The sequence below is a fragment of the Rhinolophus sinicus genome, chromosome 4 (genome assembly GCF_057876585.1).
Source record: "Rhinolophus sinicus isolate RSI-liver-muscle chromosome 4, RSI-T2T, whole genome shotgun sequence".
Classification (NCBI taxonomy): Eukaryota; Metazoa; Chordata; class Mammalia; order Chiroptera; family Rhinolophidae; genus Rhinolophus; species Rhinolophus sinicus.
The window spans coordinates 69581721-69602201 of record NC_142504.1 but is presented as its reverse complement, the minus strand read 5'-3'; the positions used below and the strand labels follow the sequence as shown (position 1 = coordinate 69602201).

The 20481-nt window shown below is 36.5% G+C and overlaps 1 protein-coding gene across 13 annotated transcripts in view; it reads left to right on the top strand.

Annotated features, from left to right (window-relative positions):
- Nucleotides 1-5419, top strand: part of ARHGAP28 (Rho GTPase activating protein 28) — a 178347-nt gene extending 172928 nt beyond the window's left edge. For all 13 annotated transcript variants that reach the window (XM_088797906.1, XM_088797908.1, XM_019755792.3 and 10 more), the window contains one exon: nucleotides 1807-5419. In XM_088797906.1, the coding sequence (XP_088654032.1) occupies nucleotides 1807-1901 (95 nt within the window). In that variant the 3' untranslated portion in view covers nucleotides 1902-5419. The remainder of the gene's footprint in view (nucleotides 1-1806) is intronic.
- Nucleotides 5420-20481: the final 15062 nt, after the last annotated feature.

Below are 20481 nucleotides of genomic sequence, written 5' to 3'. Positions count from 1 at the left end.
AAAAAATTCTCTCTTGACCCTCTTCAGGTCAACTCCCACTTTACTGTTCCACAACTGTTCCACTTTACAGCAAAAACTCCTGAATCAGTTGTCTATATTCCAATTTCTTCCTCTTGTTCTCTCTTAAAACCACTCCAGTCAAGCTTTACCCTTCAACACTTCATCAAAATTGCTCTTGTCTAAGTCACCAGAGAACTCTTATGTTGTGAAATCCAACAGTTCAGTCTGTCTTTATAACTGCCTGAGTTGATCTTTCCCTTCTTTGAAAAAACACTTTCTTCACCTGGTCTCAAGGAAAACGTAAGCTTCTGGCTTTCCTCCCACTTCACTGGCTAATCCTTATAAGTCTCTTTTTCCTGGTACTTCTCATCTTCTCAACCTCTTAAGTCTGGAGAGCTGTAAGACTGTTCTCTATCTATACTTAACTTCCTTGGTGAGCTCAGTTCACCTCACTGCTTTGACTACACCTGTATGCTGATGCCTCTCACATTTACATCCAACCTTGCATATTCAGTCACCTGGCATATTCTGCCTTGGGGCCTTCGCATTTCCTCCGATTTTTGCCCATAACGCTCTCTTTCACATTGTTCATTTCTCACTTCCTTGCTTCATTCAGGCCACTGTATCTCCTTCTCGATATGACCTTCCTGGATCATACCCTCTCTATGTTCCTTCCCTGCTTTGTTGTGCTCTAATGTTCTTATCACCATCAGACTTGCTTTGTATTATACCTGCTCATTTGCTAGTTGCCTTTGCCACTTTGAGAATGTAAGCACCTTGAAGGCAAGTATTTTGACTGTCTAATGCATTGCTATAGCCCCAGCCCCTAGAGTATTTCCTGGAACATAATAACTCTCAATAAATATTTGATAAATGAATGAATCAGGCAGGCACTCAGATCTTGGTAACATTTCAAACACTGTACATAAAGATTTTCAAATGTATTTGCCACACAGAATGACCTTATTGTTGTTATTTCCAGATCTCCTGTCTATGGGTATTATAGCCATTGTAAAGAAACTAAAGTGAACTTGCTTTTAATCTTCTCTAGTCCTGGTCAAGTTACTATCTGTATAACCATTAGAGGACATGTATTATAATATAAATTATCAGTTTATACCCTAAACAAGTTCTTGCCATATTTTTCTAATAGATGTGGTGAGTCTAGGGAAGAACCCTTTGCCTATGGTTGATATGTCTGTTTTTTCAACATGGGATTTATTTGAAGTACTTAACAATCAGAAGGAAATGAAGGAAGGAGGGGAGGAAGGCAGGAGGCCTTTGTTAAGAAATTGTAAAATGTATTTACAGTCATGCTTTTGGTCAATAATGAACTGCATATAGGACAATGTTCCCATAACATTATAATGGAGCAGAATAGTTCCTAGTGACATTGTAGCTGTCGTGATGTTATAGTGCAACACATTACTCACATGTTTGTGGTGATGACAGTGTAAACAAACCGACTGTGCTGCTTGTCCTATAAAAGTATAGCACATAGAATTATAGTACTGGCTGTACCATCTAGATTCGTGTAAGCACACTGTGATTTTCACCTAAATTTTTCTTTGTCTCATTATATATTTTAATTGTTTATTGTTCGTCAAGGTCAGTAAAGATATGGAAGTGTCTCCTAACTAAATCACTCAACTCTATAAACAATAAGGAAAGCATTTACTGTACTTATTTTTGGCTAAGAGAACTATATTGGCCTTATTCGAAACTTACAAACACATACATACATGCACCCGCACACACAGCAATGTTCACTCTTAAAAACGTTCTCTGATTTTCTCTTTCTTTTAGGACAGCATTGCTTGGATCTAGATGCTTATATATTGGATGTGTATCATGTAAATCCTCACGCAGAATGGGTGATTAAACCACAATCAAGTTTTTGAAATACCACCCCAAAATGGCAGCTATTGTGTATTATATGCCAAGAACATTCTACAGTAAGTAGGGGAGGAAAAAGACTTCTTTTGACATGTTTATTCCTATAACCCTCTTGGTGTTTCCTGGTCCAAGTGGTATCTCCCAGCATTGTTAGTGTGAACTATGGAAGAGGAGCTGCTTACCCATTTGAGCTGAAGCTTTCTCATGACGGGTCTTTGACAAGAGTGAAGGAAAGAAGTTGTGATCCTTCCTGAACAAAGGCCAATCTAGAATAGGAACTCTGATCATTTCTAGTACCTTGACTTCACAGCAGAAATGAACTTGGTCCTATATCTGGGATAAGAAACGTTGGTCCTTATGTAGCAAACGCTACCAAATAGAAGAGGTGGAAAAACAATTTTTATACTTATGATATATACATATATTGACCTTTTTGAGCAAGAATGCCAGAAATATCAACAATGTCTGCTCTGCAAAATGATTCAGATCTACTTTCGAAAGGGAATAATTTTCTAAAGTTACTCAATATTTATGCTCTGACTTGTTCCTGAATTAAAGAAGGAGGAACTTCTGTTTAAAGAACACTGTATTAGTGTGTATGTTGTACTGCATCGTGACTAGCAGCATTCTGGTATAAATGAACATTGCTTTTTCCTGGACAATTGAAAACTGATATTTTTAAAGCTTATTTCCTTATGATCACAGGTCCTCCTAGTGAAGCTTAGTATGACAAAGGGTGTTCCTTACACTTTCACAACCTATAGTCAGAAGTCACAGAGCCTCTATTTTTCTCATTGTGATTATGGTGCTTAATGAATGGCTTTCCATGTGCCAGGCACTGATTTCCTTTCCTGATCAAACATATTTTACATTTCACAACTGTAGATAGTCACTTCTCCACTTATTCCACTTGTCATCAGTTTTAAACAAATGGCTAACAGATGACAGGTAAAAATACAGAACTACCTTTATCCAACTATTCTTTACCCAAGAGTGCTGAAAAATACTGTGTTATATTCAGATTTTACATGCTGTAAAAGCAGATTTTGTTTCTATTCATCAGTCGTAGACATAGCCAAGCATTGTGGATTAGCATCAGACTTTAAAATCAGATGCATATTTCGTAAGCAAAAAACTGTCTCTCTAATCAAGATCCTGTGGAGCCATTTTCCAGTACTGCATGCAATTGGTAAGAACACACAGTCCCCCACGATTCTAACTGACATCAAATCTAAAATGTGCTGAGGGGTCAGACAGCTCTGCCTTTCATCTTGAGATGTATACCTTCCTAGAAATGGAACAGAGGTCTCATTTGTCCCACACGTGTGCTTTCTATTAGAATCTACAGATTTAGATTTTGATGAATTTATATAAGTTTTCATGAGATTTAACACTCCAATAACTCTCTTGCAGTTCAAACAATAGACAAAATTCCTTACAAATGCAGAAAACCTTTTATCTACTTACCAACTCTTGAAACTTAATGTGATAATAATTTATGCCCATATATAGAAGAAAATGTTTATATGATGCATTATGCCTTGATGTCTATAAAAACATTACTTATATTCAACATGTAGATAATTCCATTTCTGGCTATTAGGATTTTGGTATATTTTTATAGAAAACTCAAATATCTGTTCATTTTATATATTTGAGAACTTTCAGTTCCTTTTCCTACAAACACATTAGAAAATAAACATGTTCTGTAAGTTTATATTTATTCTTAATATTTCATCAATTTTTCAATATATGGCTAATTGATGGCATGTGAGTTTACATAATGAATTTCAAGAGGCAGAAAAAATGCTTTTATCATTTTTGTAATTCAAACAGGAGTAAACATTTCACTTTATGTAGTTGCTAATATGAAAGACATAAGAGGACAGTAATTTATGCCTACACACACGAAATAAATTCTTCAGATTAGCTACCTTAAACTTCTATGTATATATGAAAACCATGGCTGAATTATCTGATTGTATTTCGTATCATTTAGAATAAATTCTGTTATGTTTATATAGAAAATTCACAGATCTATTCATTTAATTTTTTGTTTGGGACTTTTCATTTCTTTTGACTGAAAACACATTAGAACCTATTCATAGGTTCTAAAGGTTTCAAAATTTATTCCACTTGTCATCAGTTTTAAACAAATGGCTAACAGATGACAGGTAAAAACAATAAGTTTCTGAATTTCTTACCCATTTTTGTGTGTTTTCGAATGTCGAAACTTAGCTGAGTCAAAAACTTGAATCACTTTAACGTATGGAAGGGCTTGTGACAACTTTCAAATAACTGTATAATATGGAAGGCCATGTCAATCCCAATATCATTATCCAATGATAACTTGTATTCTTAGTTATAGGGTAAACTAAATGACTAGAGAAGAATTTTCAGTAGACACAGACTAATTTTTAGGTGGGTAAAGAGGTATTTTTTACTAAGTTTATCCTTAAAGAATAAACAAACCCCTACACAATTAAAATTCAAAAATTCCTGTCTCCTAAGTATTGGAAAAACTATCTTTGCCTTATCAAGAATTGTTTTAAAATAGTTACAGTGATCTGTAAAAATAGTATATTTGCCAAAGGAAAAAAAAAAAAAAAAGCAGAGTCAGATACTGAGCTTCTAAATTCTATTCTTAATATAAGCTTCCCACCCCACCTTATCCCAAGTGCTCTTGGTGTACATTTAGGAAAATAATACCCAGGAAAGTATTAGAGAAAGTTAACATTTTAGGAACATTTATTTATTCATAAAACACCCTACAACTGGCTCACTTTCTCAATCATTCTGCAAAAGAGGATCCCTTTGTTAAGCAGCTCACTTGGGGATATAATAATCTTGGAGTGAATGATCTTCGGACAAACTGGAATATTAATTCCTTTACAATGTATATACAGTATAAACTACCTCACTCGCCTTTCTTGGGAAAAAGAAATCAATGGACTTTAACAATTTTTGTTGCAAACTGTCCTTGAATCTTACTATTTGTCACTTCACTTAGCATTCAATGTACATTTAATAATATACATTTAATGGTGTAAAATATTTTTAAGCAAAAGCTTTACAGCCAAAATACTCTGTAATCGGTGGTATATTCTGAGAGAATTCTGTCCCTTAGTCATTGTCCTGTGTGTTTAACCATACTGAGGTGCAGGTTTTCAAGTGTAGGAATTAATATTCCTCTCTTCTTTTTAGGCATTTTTTCAACTGCTTTCACCCTGTTTTACTTGACTGAAAAGAAAGATGAGATTAAAATTTCCCTTCTTTCTATCAAGCGTATTTCAACTGTTTTTCCACAAATGTATTACACGCCTGAAAAGAATACATATTATGGAATTGAATAGTTCCTAGTTTCTGACAGGCATTTTCAACTCTTTTCCATAAATATGCCACTTAATAAATTATATGACATGGATTAAAATGTTTCTTTCAAGCAGTTTTACACAAATGTTTCTTTCAGCAGTTTTACACACACACACACACACACACACACACACACACACACACACATACACACACCTTAATTTAAAAATAACGTATTTTCTTTCAGGCATTTTCCAACTGTTTTCTAAAACTATGTGATTTGATTGAAAAATCAGATAATGTCACAAGGATTGTCAATGTTTTATGTTGTCTCCCATCTCAAAAGTTATAATTCTTTTGTCTCATCCTCTTTCATTGTTAAGTATAATATGTATGTTGCATTTTATCCATAAAAATAAAAAGAAAAAAACTGAAATCACTGTCACGAGAATTCTTGTATTTAACTACTCCAAGTGCACTATGAATGATGCTGATGAAAGAACAGGAGCTTTAAAGTCAGGTTTATTTCTGAGCTCAGTCTCTGTCACTTACTAGACAGATGGTGGTGGTCTTGTGCACAAGCTATGTGGCACTATGGTCATGGTGGACGGTTGTGGTAGGGGATAGAGTGAATCAACAAAAACTAATTTCTAAATTTGTTTGAGTCATGCTTTGACTTGACAGGTGTTTAATACATACTTAGAATATTTTTTCAATAGATTTGGAAAAGACAGGTGACAAGATTTAATACCCATTCATGAGTTTTTCTTTTTAATTGAACATTTTACTATATATCTGTGCAAAAGTCAAGAAAAAAGAAAGAAGAAATAAAACAGTCTCTATTTGAAAATGATGACTCTTGGCATAGAAAAGCCTAAGGTATCATCAACTATTAAAACTAATAAGATAATTTAGCAAGATCATGACATAAGATTATTATAGGAAAATCAATTATATTTTTATTAGCAGCAAAAAATTGGAAAATAAAATTTTAACTTACATATACTATAGCATCAAGAAACATGAAATACTTATGAATACTTTTAACAAAATATGTGTAAAACATGTATGCCAAAAAATACAAAATATTTTTGGTAGACATTAAAGATAGTTAAATAAATGTATAGCTACACCATGTTTCTGGATGGAAAGAGATAAATGAAAGAGAATTAACAAGATGTCAGTTCTCCACAAATCTGTAGATTCAATGCAATCCCAATCATAATACCAGTAGAAATTTTAGGTAGAAATTGACAAACTAATTGTAAAATTTATATGAAAATGTAAAGGATCTAGAATATCTAAAGTAATCTTTAAAAAAAAGGAACAAAGTTGGATTTAGAATGAGTGGTTTCAAGACTTACTATAAGGCTACAGCTACCAAGGAAATACAGAATACAGATAAACACCTACATCAATGAAACAAAATAGAGCACATAACAAAATAGAGCCAGTGCATTTATATGGTCATTTGATTTTCAACACAGGTGCCAAAGTGACCCTGTGAGGAAAGAAAACTTAAGACAGATGGCACTAGAACAATCAGATGTCTATAAAGCAAAACAAAAGTTGACCCCGTCAGAGGATACACAAAAATTCATCCAAAATAGATCATAAAATTAATTATAAAACCTAAAACAATGAGGCCTTTAGAAGAAAACAAAGGAGAATAGCTTTGTAACTTGAGGATGGGCAAAGATTTCTTAGAAACAGCAACACTTATAAAAGAAAAAAACTGATAAATTAGACTTCAAAAAAATTTAAAACTGCGTATCCAAAAAGACCATGAAATCAAATAAGCAAACCATTGATAGGGAAAAATATATATATTTGTAAAGCATATACTTGACAAAAGACTGATATTCAGTATATATAAAGAACTCATGAAAAGACAACCCAATTTTTTTAAATGGACATAACATTTGAACAACACTTCATGAAAGAGGACATACAAATGGCCAATAAGCACATGAAAGCATATTTATTAACATGTGCCGTTAGGGAAATGCAAATTAAAACCACTATGAAATACCAATACATACCCACCAGAATGGTTAAAATTAAAAACACTGATTGTTCTGAGTGTGAAAGAATCAAAACTCATAATTTTCGACAGCAGCTTAAAAATGGGAAAGGCCACTTTGGAAATGGGTCTAGCAGTTTCTTATCAAACTAACCATACACCTACCCTATGACACAGCAATTCTAGGTATTTACCCCAAAGCAAACATCCATCCCCAAAAACATTTGTATAAGCATTTTCATAACAGCTTTAATAATATCCCAAAACAGGGAACATCTTGGTTACCCACAATAGGACAATAGGTAAACTGTGGTACATTCATACGATGCAACAACACTGAGCAATCAGAAGGAGTAACTGATACAAATAACAACATGAAGGAATCTCAGACACAACATGCTGAGTGAAAGAAGCCAGACAATAAGACTTCATACTGTGCAATTCCAACTACATGAAATGCTAGGACAGACAAGGCTAAACAATGATGGGGTAAAAGCCCCCGAACAATGGTTGTCTCTAAGGGGGTCGATATGGAGATTGACTAGAAGTGGCAAGAGGGGTCTTTCTGGGGAATAAAAACGTTCTATGTCTATGTTGTCCAATACACGACCACTGGCCACACAGGCTAACTGAGGACTTGAAATGTGACTAATCTGAACTGAGATGTGTTCTAACTGCAAAATACATAACAGAGTTTGAAGATTTAGTAGGAAAGAAAATAATGTAAAATATTAGTTATATTTTACTATTACATATTAAATTATATTTTAGATAATTGATATAAATAATATGTTAGCAAATTTTAGCAGTTTAAAATTTTTTAATGTGGCTACTAGAAAATTTTGAATTATGTATGTGACTTGCATTATATTTCTATGTGAAAATATTGTTTTATATTTTGATCAGGGTTTGGGTTCCACAGCTGTATGAGGTGTGACAATGAAGTTCGTGAACTTGTTGCAACGATGTTGCTAACCTTTTTTGATATCAGAGGGATTATTCATTATGAATTTGTACCAACTGGACAGTTAACCAAGTTTACTACTTGGAAGTGCTGAAAAGGCTGTGTGAAAAAGTTAGACGACCTGAACTTTACGCTAACAATTCATGACTTTTGCATCACAACAATACACCAGCTCACAAGGCTGTGAGGGAGTTTTTAGCCAGTAAACAAATAACTATATTGGAACACCCTCCCTACTCACCTGATCTGGCCCCCAGTAACTTCTTTCTTTACAAGAAGATGAAGGAAATATCGAAAGGAAGACATTTTGGTGACACTCAGGACACCAAGGATAATACAACAACAGCTCTGATGGCCATTCCAGAAAAAGAGTTGCAAAATTGCTTTAAAGAGTGGATTAAGCACTGGCATCGGTGCATAGCTTCCCAAGTGGAGTACTTCAAAGGTGACCATAGTAATATTCAGTAATGAGGTATGTAGCACTTTTACTAGGATGAGTTTGCGAACTTAATTGTCTGACCTCATGTGCATTTGTCAAAACTCTGAATTTTCTTTAAGATTTCTGCATTTCATTATACAGAGGTCTCCAAAAAATATATATACACATTTTAAGAGAGGAAAAAACTGTATTAAAATTGTAACACTCAATATATACCAACAACAAAAGATGAATACAAGTCATGTGTATACATTTTTTTTGGCACGCTGGTATATAAATGTTACCTCAAAAGAAAAATATCTGCAAATAATATATAAATATTCCTGTTAAATATAAATATTGAAATGTAAGTAATGATATACATACTGAACTATTTAGGGAGACGTGTACTGGTGTCTATTTTATTTTGAAATGTGTTTAAAAATTAGATAGCTTGATGAATGAATAGAAGGATTGATAGATACATGGATAGATATGCACCAGACCAAACATAGTAAAATATTTATGGTAGAATGATGATGGGTATACCCGTATTCAATGTAATACTCTCTCTGCTTGAAATTTTCCATAGAGTTTCAAAAAAAGAATTCTTATAGTTAATATCATGCTTAATGGTGATGTGTTAAACATTTTCTTCCTAACAGAGGTTCTCAGCTGGGGTTGGGGTGGGGGGGTGTATTTTGTCCCCCAGGTGGTATTTGGCAATGTCTGGAGACATGTTTAGTTGTCATCAGAGGATGCTATTATCATCTCATAGGTGAGAAGCCAGTGATGCTGCTAGACATGCTACAATGTACAGGACAGTCTCAACAAAGACTTACCTTGACCCAGATTTCAATAAAGTGAACGTTGAGAAACCCTGCCCTAAGATCACAGACAAGGATCTGCTTTTGCTATTTCTATTTAACACAGTAAACAGCCGATCCTAGCTAGTATAGTAAGTTAAGAAAGATAAAACACCAAAAAAAAAAAAAAAAAAATTGAAAGGAGGAAGTAATACTGTTTAGTTTGCAGACAATATAACTACATGATTATGTCAAGAAAATCCTAAGTAAGAAATCTATTGTTAAAATTACTAGAATTATTAAGAACATTTAGCAACGTCACAAGATCAAAGTCAATAAAAAAAATCAATTGTGTGCTACATATTGGCCAAAGACAACTGGGAAATAAAATGATGAAAGCAACATCACCTGTTCATGACTTTGGGATAAGCAAAGGTTTTTTAGACCATGTTGTAGGATATTTTGTCAATTCCAAAGATCTCTTCAAAATACGATTTATTTGAAAACAAAACATAACAGCAGATTAAAGAGAATCAGGAGTTTGGGCAATGCTGGGGTTCCCCGTAGATGTTTCTTTTATCTTCCCTACTGCAAACTACATTTTCTCTCAATATCTTCAGTTGGGTGGGGGTGAGGAGCAAAGGAGACGGGGAGCTTTTGAAGTTTTACCTGAGCTGTATTAACTAGCAAGCATATGTGTACTCTTACAATTTGTTCATGAATTCTATCTAACAGTAATTCATTCTGAGTGATTGCTCTGCTATTTCATTACAATTTTTCCTCACAGTGCATCTATGGGCCTGTGCTGGAGCATAGTTTGTGTCCGTACATGCCAGGGGCTTCTCTACCATTAGTGGCCTCGGTCACTACATCTCATTCCACACCACCCCAGGCTCTAAACTAATGACATAGCAACAATCTGGACACATAAGTTCCCAAATCAATAAGAACATACCTATCACTAATAATCAGTGAATTCACCAATCTAATAACCTATTGCCAAACAGGGTTGTGAAAGCTATTTTCCAGTTTCACAAATCTTTCAATGCTGCAACAACTTCTTATTTTAGAGGAGTGACTTATCAGTTAGGTATAAACAACACATTTTGGAAATAGTTACAAAATGACCGATCCAGTTCTAATGTGTAATCTACAGTTATTCCATTCTCAATTATATAATCTCGAACCGTACAACTCCTGATTCAGCAATACAATAGTTCAAGAAGTATGATATCAAGATGCAGATGGTAAGCACAAAATATATTGAACATAAAAATGTAACGTCCTCCATGTCAAATTAGGAAGTTAACATCATCCCATGCCATTTTGCCCATAGCTATAAGCATAATACACACAAAAAAATCCCAGGATATCTATGTGCTGTTGTAATGCAGCAGCCTAAACTTCTGTCCCCTCGTACCTACCCCTAAAGAAAGAAGAGTCTGTGAGTGCTTCACCTTTATGCTTACACCTTATGTCTCCCTGTTTCGCCCCAAAAGATAGCTGGACAATCAATGACGGGTAAGATTCCCCATCAGGGGGAATGACCTAGGCCAGGCACAGTCGCATAGGGACCACCAGGAGAACTCACGGGGTCGATAGAGGTGGGCACAGTCCCCTACCTTCCCCTGTCTAAGAAGAGCTTCTGCCTTTGTGGCTATATTCCTTCCCATAACCTGCTTGGGAAGTGATTCAATGATGTGATAACGTCAGTTCTCCTTCTATTCTTATCAATAAGTGTCAGTATAAAGGTTTTGTTCCTGGGGAGGCACATACCACAATTATTAAGACATCATGGGACTTTCGATACCGGCTGCCGGCAGGCAAGTGTGATTGGTTTGAATCAGTTTTCTGGTATGATGTATGAGACGCACAGACCATGGAAAAAAACACTGCTACTTCCTTGGGTGTACATCAATAAAAGCCATAAGGTGGCCCGATCTGGGGCTCTCAGTCCTTTGAGGCTATGAGACCCTTGGCCCCTCATACATAATTTTCTTGACTTCTGTTTCTTTCTTAACCCTTCGCTGCCCCTTCTCGTTCTCTCACTGCCCGTGTTGCGTTGGATGCAACCTATGTGCCATTCTTAGCTCCCTCTATTTGAAGAAGTGTAGGAATTTACAAATTTCAAGAGTTCCCTTGATAACAACACCAAATAGCAGTAACTTGTTCATGTTTTGGGCACCGTGTATAATCATTATGCAAAGATTTCAAAGAGCTCATGAAGGAGCACCCAGGAGGACCCAGGTGTTTCTCTAAGGTTGAAGTCTTCCTCAAGCAATTCATACAGAGGGATACATATGAGAAATTATAGTTGACCCCTGAACAATGCAGGTTTGAACTGCACAGGTCCACTTACACTGTTCTTGATCTGCGGTTGGGAGTCACAGATGCAGATGGTCAACTGTATGCATTGATCGACACCATTTTGTACAGGGAATTCAAGCATTCACAGATTTTGGTATCAATGGGGTCCTGAAACCAGTTCTCTGCAGATTCTGAGGGACAACTAAATTTTGGGGGAGTCAAAAGTTACATGTGATGAGACAACATGGATGAATCTAGAGGGTATTATGCTAAGTGAAATAAGTTCAGCAGAGAAAGACAAATACCACCATATGGTTTCACTTATATGTGGAATTTAAGAAGACAAAACAGACAACAAATCAAAAAAGACTCATAGAAACAGAAACCAAAGGGATGGTTACCAGAGAGAGGAAGTGGAAGGACGGGTCAAAAAAGTAAAGGAGAATACAGTCAATAATATTGTGTAAGTTTGCATGGTGACAGATGATTACTAGAATTAGTGGGGTGATAACATTGTAAGATATCACTATATTGTGCATCTGAAACCAATATAACAAATATTATATACCAACTATACTTAATTTTTTTAAAAATTAAAAAAAATAAATGGGTGAATTGTATAGTATGCAAATTATCTCTCAATAAGGCTGTTTAAAAATGTTTTCTGTGAATGTTTGACTGCATGCGGGTCCATACTCCTAATCCTCTCATATTTCAAGGGTCAACAGTACTGTTTTCAGTCCGTGGTGGGGTGAATATGCAGACGCGAAACCTGGGGATATGGAGGGCCTCCTGCATATTTATTGGAAAAAAACACACATAAGTGGTCCCCTACAGTTCAAACCCATGTTGTTCAAGGGCCCACTGTATTTTCTTAAGTCCTTCTGTGGACAATAGAACTACAACTGCATATCAGTATATTGCACTATCCATCATGTTGAACAAAAGGTTTTCTGTTTCAGAAGAAAAGGTTACAAAAATCATAGTTTAAAAGCATAAGTAGTATGCATCATCAGATCTGTCTTTTACTAAAAGCAATGCTCCCCAGCAGTATAGCTAACATATTCTCTTACCAAGGTCCCAGAGGAAAGGGGCTAGAAAGTTAACCTAAGTTCAGATTTCCACAGAGATGGAGAACAGGTTGTATTAACCCTTTGTTTACAATCTTTCACCCATGATGTGTGTTTAACCCACTAAGCAAATATACAAAGCAACATAGATGTGATCATTATGATTTGACTTTTTCCGTGGGACAGTAATCTCCCTATCATCTCTTGACCAATCCGTTTATTGTCTGTATAATTAATCTTAATAGGACTCCATAGCCTTAACCTGGAGATTATAGGCATGTTTAATCAAATACTTGTAATAGTACATGACAGCTTAACAAATCAAATCATGGTAAAGAATAATCTTTATCCAGTTTAGCAAAAGTATCCTCATTTAAACTTCCAAACTTAGCATGTCTCAAAGTGAATTTTAAAATCCTTATGCCAAAATCCATTCTACCTGTATGTTTTTTTAAATCTCAGTTAACAGCAACTTTATCTTTTTCGTTCTTCAAGTCAAAACTCTCAAGAGACCCTTGCCTCCTTTGTTCTTGTCATAGCCCACATCAACCCATTGGTGAACCATGGCAGTGATCAAGTTTGAAAACACAGTTATAAAAGAACATACAAAGTATGATTAAGAAAAATATGGTGAATATTTAAATAAAGAAAATTTATTTACAGTAAAATTTTATTACAGAAAAAGACACATTGCCATTAATCCCCCTCAAAATACTCCCCTTCACTTTGAACACACTTATCCATTGTTCTTGCCACTTTCTGAAGCAGTTCTGGAAGTTCTCTTTCATGAGTGTCTTTAGTTCTGCTGTCGTGGCTGCCTCCATGTCCTGAATTGATTCAAAACATTTACCTTCCATGGTTAGTTTGACTTTGGAGAAGAGCCAGAAGTCACATGGTGCCAGATCTGGTGAATAAGGTGGATGAGGACACTCCGTAATGTTTTTATTTGACAGAAATTGCCGTAACAGAAGCAATGTGTGACATGGAACGTTGTCAAGATGGAAGATGGAAGTAAAAACACGAAAGAGGACTTCCAGAACTGCTTCAGAAAGTGGCAAGAACGATGGGATAAGTGTGTTTCAAGCAGGTAGTAGTATTTTAAGGGGGATTAATGGCAATGTGTCTTTTACTGCAATAATTTTTTTTTTTAATTTAAACATTCACTGTAGGTAGGCCCAGGGCCTCTGGCTTGAACTTTTAAACATTTATATTCTGTCATTTTTAACTTTTAAACAGCCTATTTATTACATCATTAATTATCATAGAGAATTTTATTTGGCTCTCCTGGTTTTGTCACTAGACCACAGCACAGGATTTGGGTTCAAATCCAGTACTGGTTAAAGCATCAGAGCAACGCACAGGTGGGTGGTGGTGGTTGTAGCTGTTGATGTCATCTTGTGTTGGAACTCTCCCGCTGCATGGGGACTGGGAGGTGGAAGGCCTTTAAAGCTTTGCTGCTGTGCCTCAGGGCCATGGTGGAAGTCAGGCGCCCCTGGCCCAGCATCCACAGCATCTTGGCTGTTCTTGGGGAAATGGGGAGGGAAGCCAATGGGAGAGGCTTTTACCTGCAGCTAGGCACGTCTTGTGCTGCCATGTGTCGCTCCGCCTGCTTTTGGTTGGCCTCCCCTGGGGCGAGCAGGGGTTCCAGGCCCCCCTGTATGGACAGAAGCTCAAGGGAGGTGCTATCTCTGGACTCACTGTCTGGATTCCAGTCCTAAACATGGGGACTTGTTGAAAGTGCTGCCTCTGTCCCTTGCAGCTCAGAGGACCTCATGGTATTTATTAGCGCTTCACTCAAGGTGAGACCAGTACACTGGCTCTTTTGAGTCTTTGTGCAGCACCCTACACAAACATGATTTCATTTCAAATATTCACTTATTCCCTTGGATGTAGTAGCTCCTCAGCTTTGGCACAGAGAATGGACATAACCAAGTGCATGTGCTTTCTTTCTTGATGCACCCAGTTAATCTATTTGGAAGAGTAAGGAAAATTGTCATCCCATGGTATAGTTTCCTGCCCTGTTCCAGTGAGGCATTTTTCCTACTGCATGGCTAACGAAGCTGTTATTCTGAGATACCCAGTTAACAGCTTCAAGGATACATTCAGGTTATCTATCCCCATGGCTTTTGACTAGGGAGTGCATGCTCTCCTCTTCTGGCCATTTTGGAAGGTGCTTACCCTAAACCCAGTTGCAATCTCTTCCCCTACTTCGACTGGGAATCCTGCTGACTGTACCAAGTGACACAAGAGCATTATCTCAACTCCAAAGACCTCTGCAAAATGCAGTTGATAGTAAAGCATGCAAGCCGGTTGAAAGCAATCAGGAGTTCCAGGATGCTGAGGGCTCCCACAATCATGATTCTCTTATCTTCCCAGCAGTAAATTACACCTTTTCTGACAGTACAGATGGAAGTTGGGAGGGGTTGTGGGGAGCACTCTTGAAAGGTTCATCTACGTTTTATCAACTAATAATCACATGCATACTCTTCAGGTTGTTATTTATAAATTTTTATAACAGTTAATTCTGAGCAGTTGCTCTGCATTTGTATAACATTTTACCGTTGCACAACAGTGGACTGTGCTGTAGTCCTTAGCTCTATGCCCTTAGACGACAGACTGGGAACAGGCTTCTCTACCACATACCCTGTTTCCCCGAAAATAAGACCTAGCCAGATAATCAGCTCTAATGCGTCTTTTGGAGCAAAAATTAATATAAGACCCTGTATTATATTTATATTATATTATATTATATTATATTATATTATATTATATTATATTATATTATATTATATTATATATTTTATATTATATTTATTATTATATTATATTATATTGTATTATATTATATTATATAATACCGGGTCTTATGGCCAAATAAGACCCGGTCTTATATTAATTTTTGTTCTAAAAGAGACACTAGAGCTGATTGTCCAGCTAGGTCTTATTTTTGGAGAAACACAGTAGCTCTCATTACAACAGGACAACAAAAACAGCCGTAGAGGAACCAATTGATAAATTGTACCCATAAAATTTAAGATTTATGCTCAGCAAAGACATCATTAAAAAAACAGAAAAGGCAAGCATAGATTGGCAGGAATTGTTTATTATATCCAGAATATGTAAAGAACACTAACTTAATAAATAACAATAATAATAATAATAATAATAAATTCTTTTAATGAGCAAAAGACTTGAACTAACACTCCAGCAAAGTATAGAAATGATCATATGCATGAAAAAAACACTCATCATCAGTCATCAGAGAAATGCGAATTAAGCCACATCGTGAGTACTACTTAACCACAAGAATACCCAAAATTAAAAATAGCCAAAGTTAAAAAGAGTTACAATACCAAGCATTGGCAAAGATATGGAGCAACTGGTATTTTTATACATTGCTGGTGAGAGTGTAAAATGGGAGAACCACTTTGGAAAATTGGTAGAATAGTATGAAGTTAATCATAGCCCTATCCCCTAACCTAGCAATTCAACTCCTAGGTTGAAAATCTCCCAAGAGAAAGTAAAACACATATCCACACAAATACTTATGCAAGTATGTTCATAGAAGTTTTATTCATAATAGACTAAACCTGAAGAAATAAACAGATTAATTCATTTGAGTACTACTTAATAAAAAGGAATGAATTAAAAATACAACAATATGGATTTCAGAAACGTGTGCAAAAAGTAAAACATGGAAGACTACATGCTATATGATTTCATTTACATAAAATTCAACAGCAGGAAAAACTACTCTATGCTGATAGTCAGAAAATATATGAATTCCCCTCTTGTGGAAGGGATTGGCCAGAAACAGGCATAACGTATAATTTTGTTAGGCTCTCCATGATCAGGCCCAACCTACTTGTACTCTTTCCTCAGCCATTACTCCACAACAGGGTCACTCTGTTTCAGCACAGATCTGTCATATTGCCACACCACCCACCTTATCCCAACCTGAGTCCTGTAGCCACAGTGAAACCACTTTAAAAATTGGGCTGTTAATTTTTACAAGTGCTACCATTACAGAGTCTGCAAAGCCTAGTTACAATTACTTTCTTAAAGCTTCCCAAACTTTTTACCTTACTGTACAATTTAGCCCTTGGTTTTACAGTGTTTTAAGGTGAACACGCATATACCTCTTGATCCTAACGATTTTAATAGAGAATTTTCTCCATTTTCACCTCAACATCCAGTTCAACGGCCAAGTTAGCACTTAATTGATAAATATTCAATATATTTTCAACATTTGGTCATGTATCATTCTTAAATACCATGAATCATGTTAGAGATAGATACATAACAGATCAAATGGAAAATTAGTGCCTTATCACAGAAGATCTATTTGTTGGGCCCTATCTTCCAGGTCAAAGAAGCAGTCTTTCTTTTCAGGAATTTTGATACAAAATTAAGTTATATCTGGCCCACCAGTTGTATTTCTTGGGACCCATTCAAGGGATTGACAATAGAAGGGCCTAAGAAAATTATATTTGAATACAACTTCTTTCATTGCTCTGCTCCTTTCATTTTGAAATGTGAGTGATTGCCACCTACTAACATCTTTTCTTCTAGGATACATTTCCCTTCCAGGAGTTTATGAGAAAACAGCTAACCTGCTTTTAATCTCAGGACAAAATGAGAATATCAACTAAAGTTAAAACTACAGGGAAATTGGAAGAAAAATTGGAAAAATGAACAAAGATTTAATGAAAAGTACAACACATTGGAGAATAAAAAGGAGAGTCTATTGGGGTGCAACTGTAATTGGTCATGTTTTTCCAGTAATTGGTGAATTTAATTAACCATTATTTTATTGAAAAACTTCACATCTGGGTCCAAAGTAAAATTGGTCTATAATTGTCATAATTTCCTTACTTTGTTTTGGAGGCAAGGTTATAATATATACCAGACTTAACTGAATGGGTGGACTAGCCTTCTTACTTTTTGTTTTTAACTTTGAAACAGTGTGTTAAATGTTTGAGGTGTGGGTGGAAAAAGGGGCCACATGTTAAACCTGATAAGCTCAGGAGACTGAAAATAACCATAAAAATTCTTACCTAAGGAGGGCTGTGGTGGGAAGTCAGATCTTTGGCCTAAAGCTTCCTTGACAAAGGTCAGCCTTTACCTTAAATGAGCCTGTCTATTATCTTTTTGCATCTAAGATAATAACATCCTTGGAATGTCAGTAATCCCTTTTTCCTGACCAGAGCAGGAAACTACAGAATCCCTCATTGTTATTTTTATTCCCTGATGACTATCTCTCTGTGCTATAAAAAGCAAACTATAAACTATCCTGTACCCACCTATGTAAAAGTACCTGTCTCTCCAATTTACTTTTACCCAAACCCAGAGATTCCACCCCTCCCCCCTCATTGCTTTCTCCCACCCCCTTAATCTATCACCAGTGGATTTCATGTAACCCTCCTCTAATTCTACATATAAAATAAGCCGCAAACAGCCATTTTGTGGAGCATTTTCTCAATCCGTTGAGATTTTGCTTCCTGGCAATTGTCGTAAATTTGACTCAAACTCTTGTAAATTTTCTCTTAGGCTGGATGTCTTTTCATCAACAAAGGGTTGGAAGGGAGGGATTGCTAAGTGGCAGGAGGAAACTTTTGGGGGTGATGGATGGATATGTTCACTACCTTGAATGTGGTGATGGCACATAAGCTAAAACTCATCAAACTGTAGGCTTTAAATATGTGAAGTTTATTGTGTGTCAATTATAGCTCAATAAAACTTAGGTCTGGGCTCTGTACTTGGGCTCCAAAACGTGGTAGCAGTGCCCTGACTTCCCATGCCAACTGGACCCTGGGAGAGAACCATGCTTTGTCCACTGCCATTACCTGAGAAAAGAACACCAGAAAGTGTTACCATGGTGACTACACTAAGATCATTAGAATGTCAAGAAGGACAATGGAGACTGTCTCCTATACATTGGATCTTAATGTGCCCCTTCCCAGTATTTCACACAGTCCAACATTCCTCTTGCTAATGACTTCAAAATTGGTTTGAAAAGGAAGCATGTTACCTTTATAGTGTTGCTTCAGCATGCTTTGCCACAGTTGTTGCAATTATGGTGCCAGATTGCAATTAATACTGAATGGCAGTGACAATAAAAATTATTTTAGGAGACTTGTAGATTCCTCGGACAGTCTGTTGGGACTCACGGGGAAGGGGGAAAGAGGGCTTTACTTCAGCCTTCCCTGGGGTTCCAGGTAAATGTGCCATCATGGCTAATGTTCCTCTTATGAACTCAAGATGGATCTGAAGTCACAACTTTGACATTCTTTAAGAAGAAATTACTAAAGCCAACTTTAAATAATTTAAAGTGAGAATGAAACTTGAAGCAATAAGCAGAAAGGAGCCTTATCTGATCTGTACTGCAACTACTAGAAGTGTTAAAGGAAATAAAATTTAAATTACATTTGAGGCTAGAGAGAAAGGAGCTTTTGATTATTTTATTATAATACTATAAGTAGAATTCTTGAGATAATTTCTAGTTGGATAATGCCACTTGACAGATGTCTTACAACTATCGGGAAATAATGTTACCATTATAAAAAGTATAGCAAAAACACAATCTCCTCCCAAAGTGACTCAGCGTGCAGTGTGGCCTCCATAGAAGACTGCTCCCAACCATCAGTACAGTGGGTCAAGAAAGCAGGATCACTTAAACCGCCTAGACTGACTTCAGTCCTCAAGACCGACAGTTCTTAAAAACGTACCCCTGAGAAAAAAACAAACAAAAAAAATCAGCATTCATACTTTATAAAGGCCTAAAGTGAGGAAAAATGTCAAATGTCATCCATTTGGCAAAGGATGACATTGGTGAGACAACCACTGCAGTGATGTCTGCAGTCTGTCTCCGGAAACAAACAGGGAAACCCCAGTGCTCACCGGGATCAGAAGAGAGCCCCACAGCTGCCCACACTTGCTGGCTGAACCCCAGAGCTGGGGTGCACTGGCAGACCACACACACCCGTGTGGATCATGCTCTCTAAGCTAGACGGTTCATGGATTCCTCTCTAGAGGAGATGTGGCTCTCTGCCTTCTCTAGAAGGGGAAAATACTCGGTCCAGCTTACTTCAGTGAATAACACTTTCTCAAGATAAAATGACAAAAATAAATCAGCAAAAGATATCAGGAAGCAGAAGTGCCAGTAACATTCTCAGAAGCCTCCCCCTCATGCTATCCCTTTCTCCCCTGAGTACCCCACACAGAGATATGTACACCAGATGCAGAAGTACTGTCTTGGAGGAAATGACATGCTTGAAGAACAAAGGCTTTCTGAAAACCCACTAATGCAACCAATCAACTCTCCAGTTTCTGCCTGGAGAAATTCCATAAACTCTCACCTATAGGAATTCTTTGCAGCCTGTGTCAGCTACATCAAGCTCATCTCCAGTTCTGAATAAATTATCATTGAATGCCTACTAAGGGCAATTTTCTGAAGTCAATGAAATCCACACTCAGTGGAGAATCGAAGTCCCAAGTGAATCGAAGTCCTTCTTGGCATTGTAATTTGGACCTGACTTCAGTGCACTGAAACAAGGTTGCACCACGACCCACACACTGGCTTGTGGATGAAGTGATACAATTTGCAAAAGAGGCAGCTCCTCAGACTTTGATGCTACTTGAGAAGCTCTCCCTAGACATGAAATTGAGAAGGATCTGCTGTGACT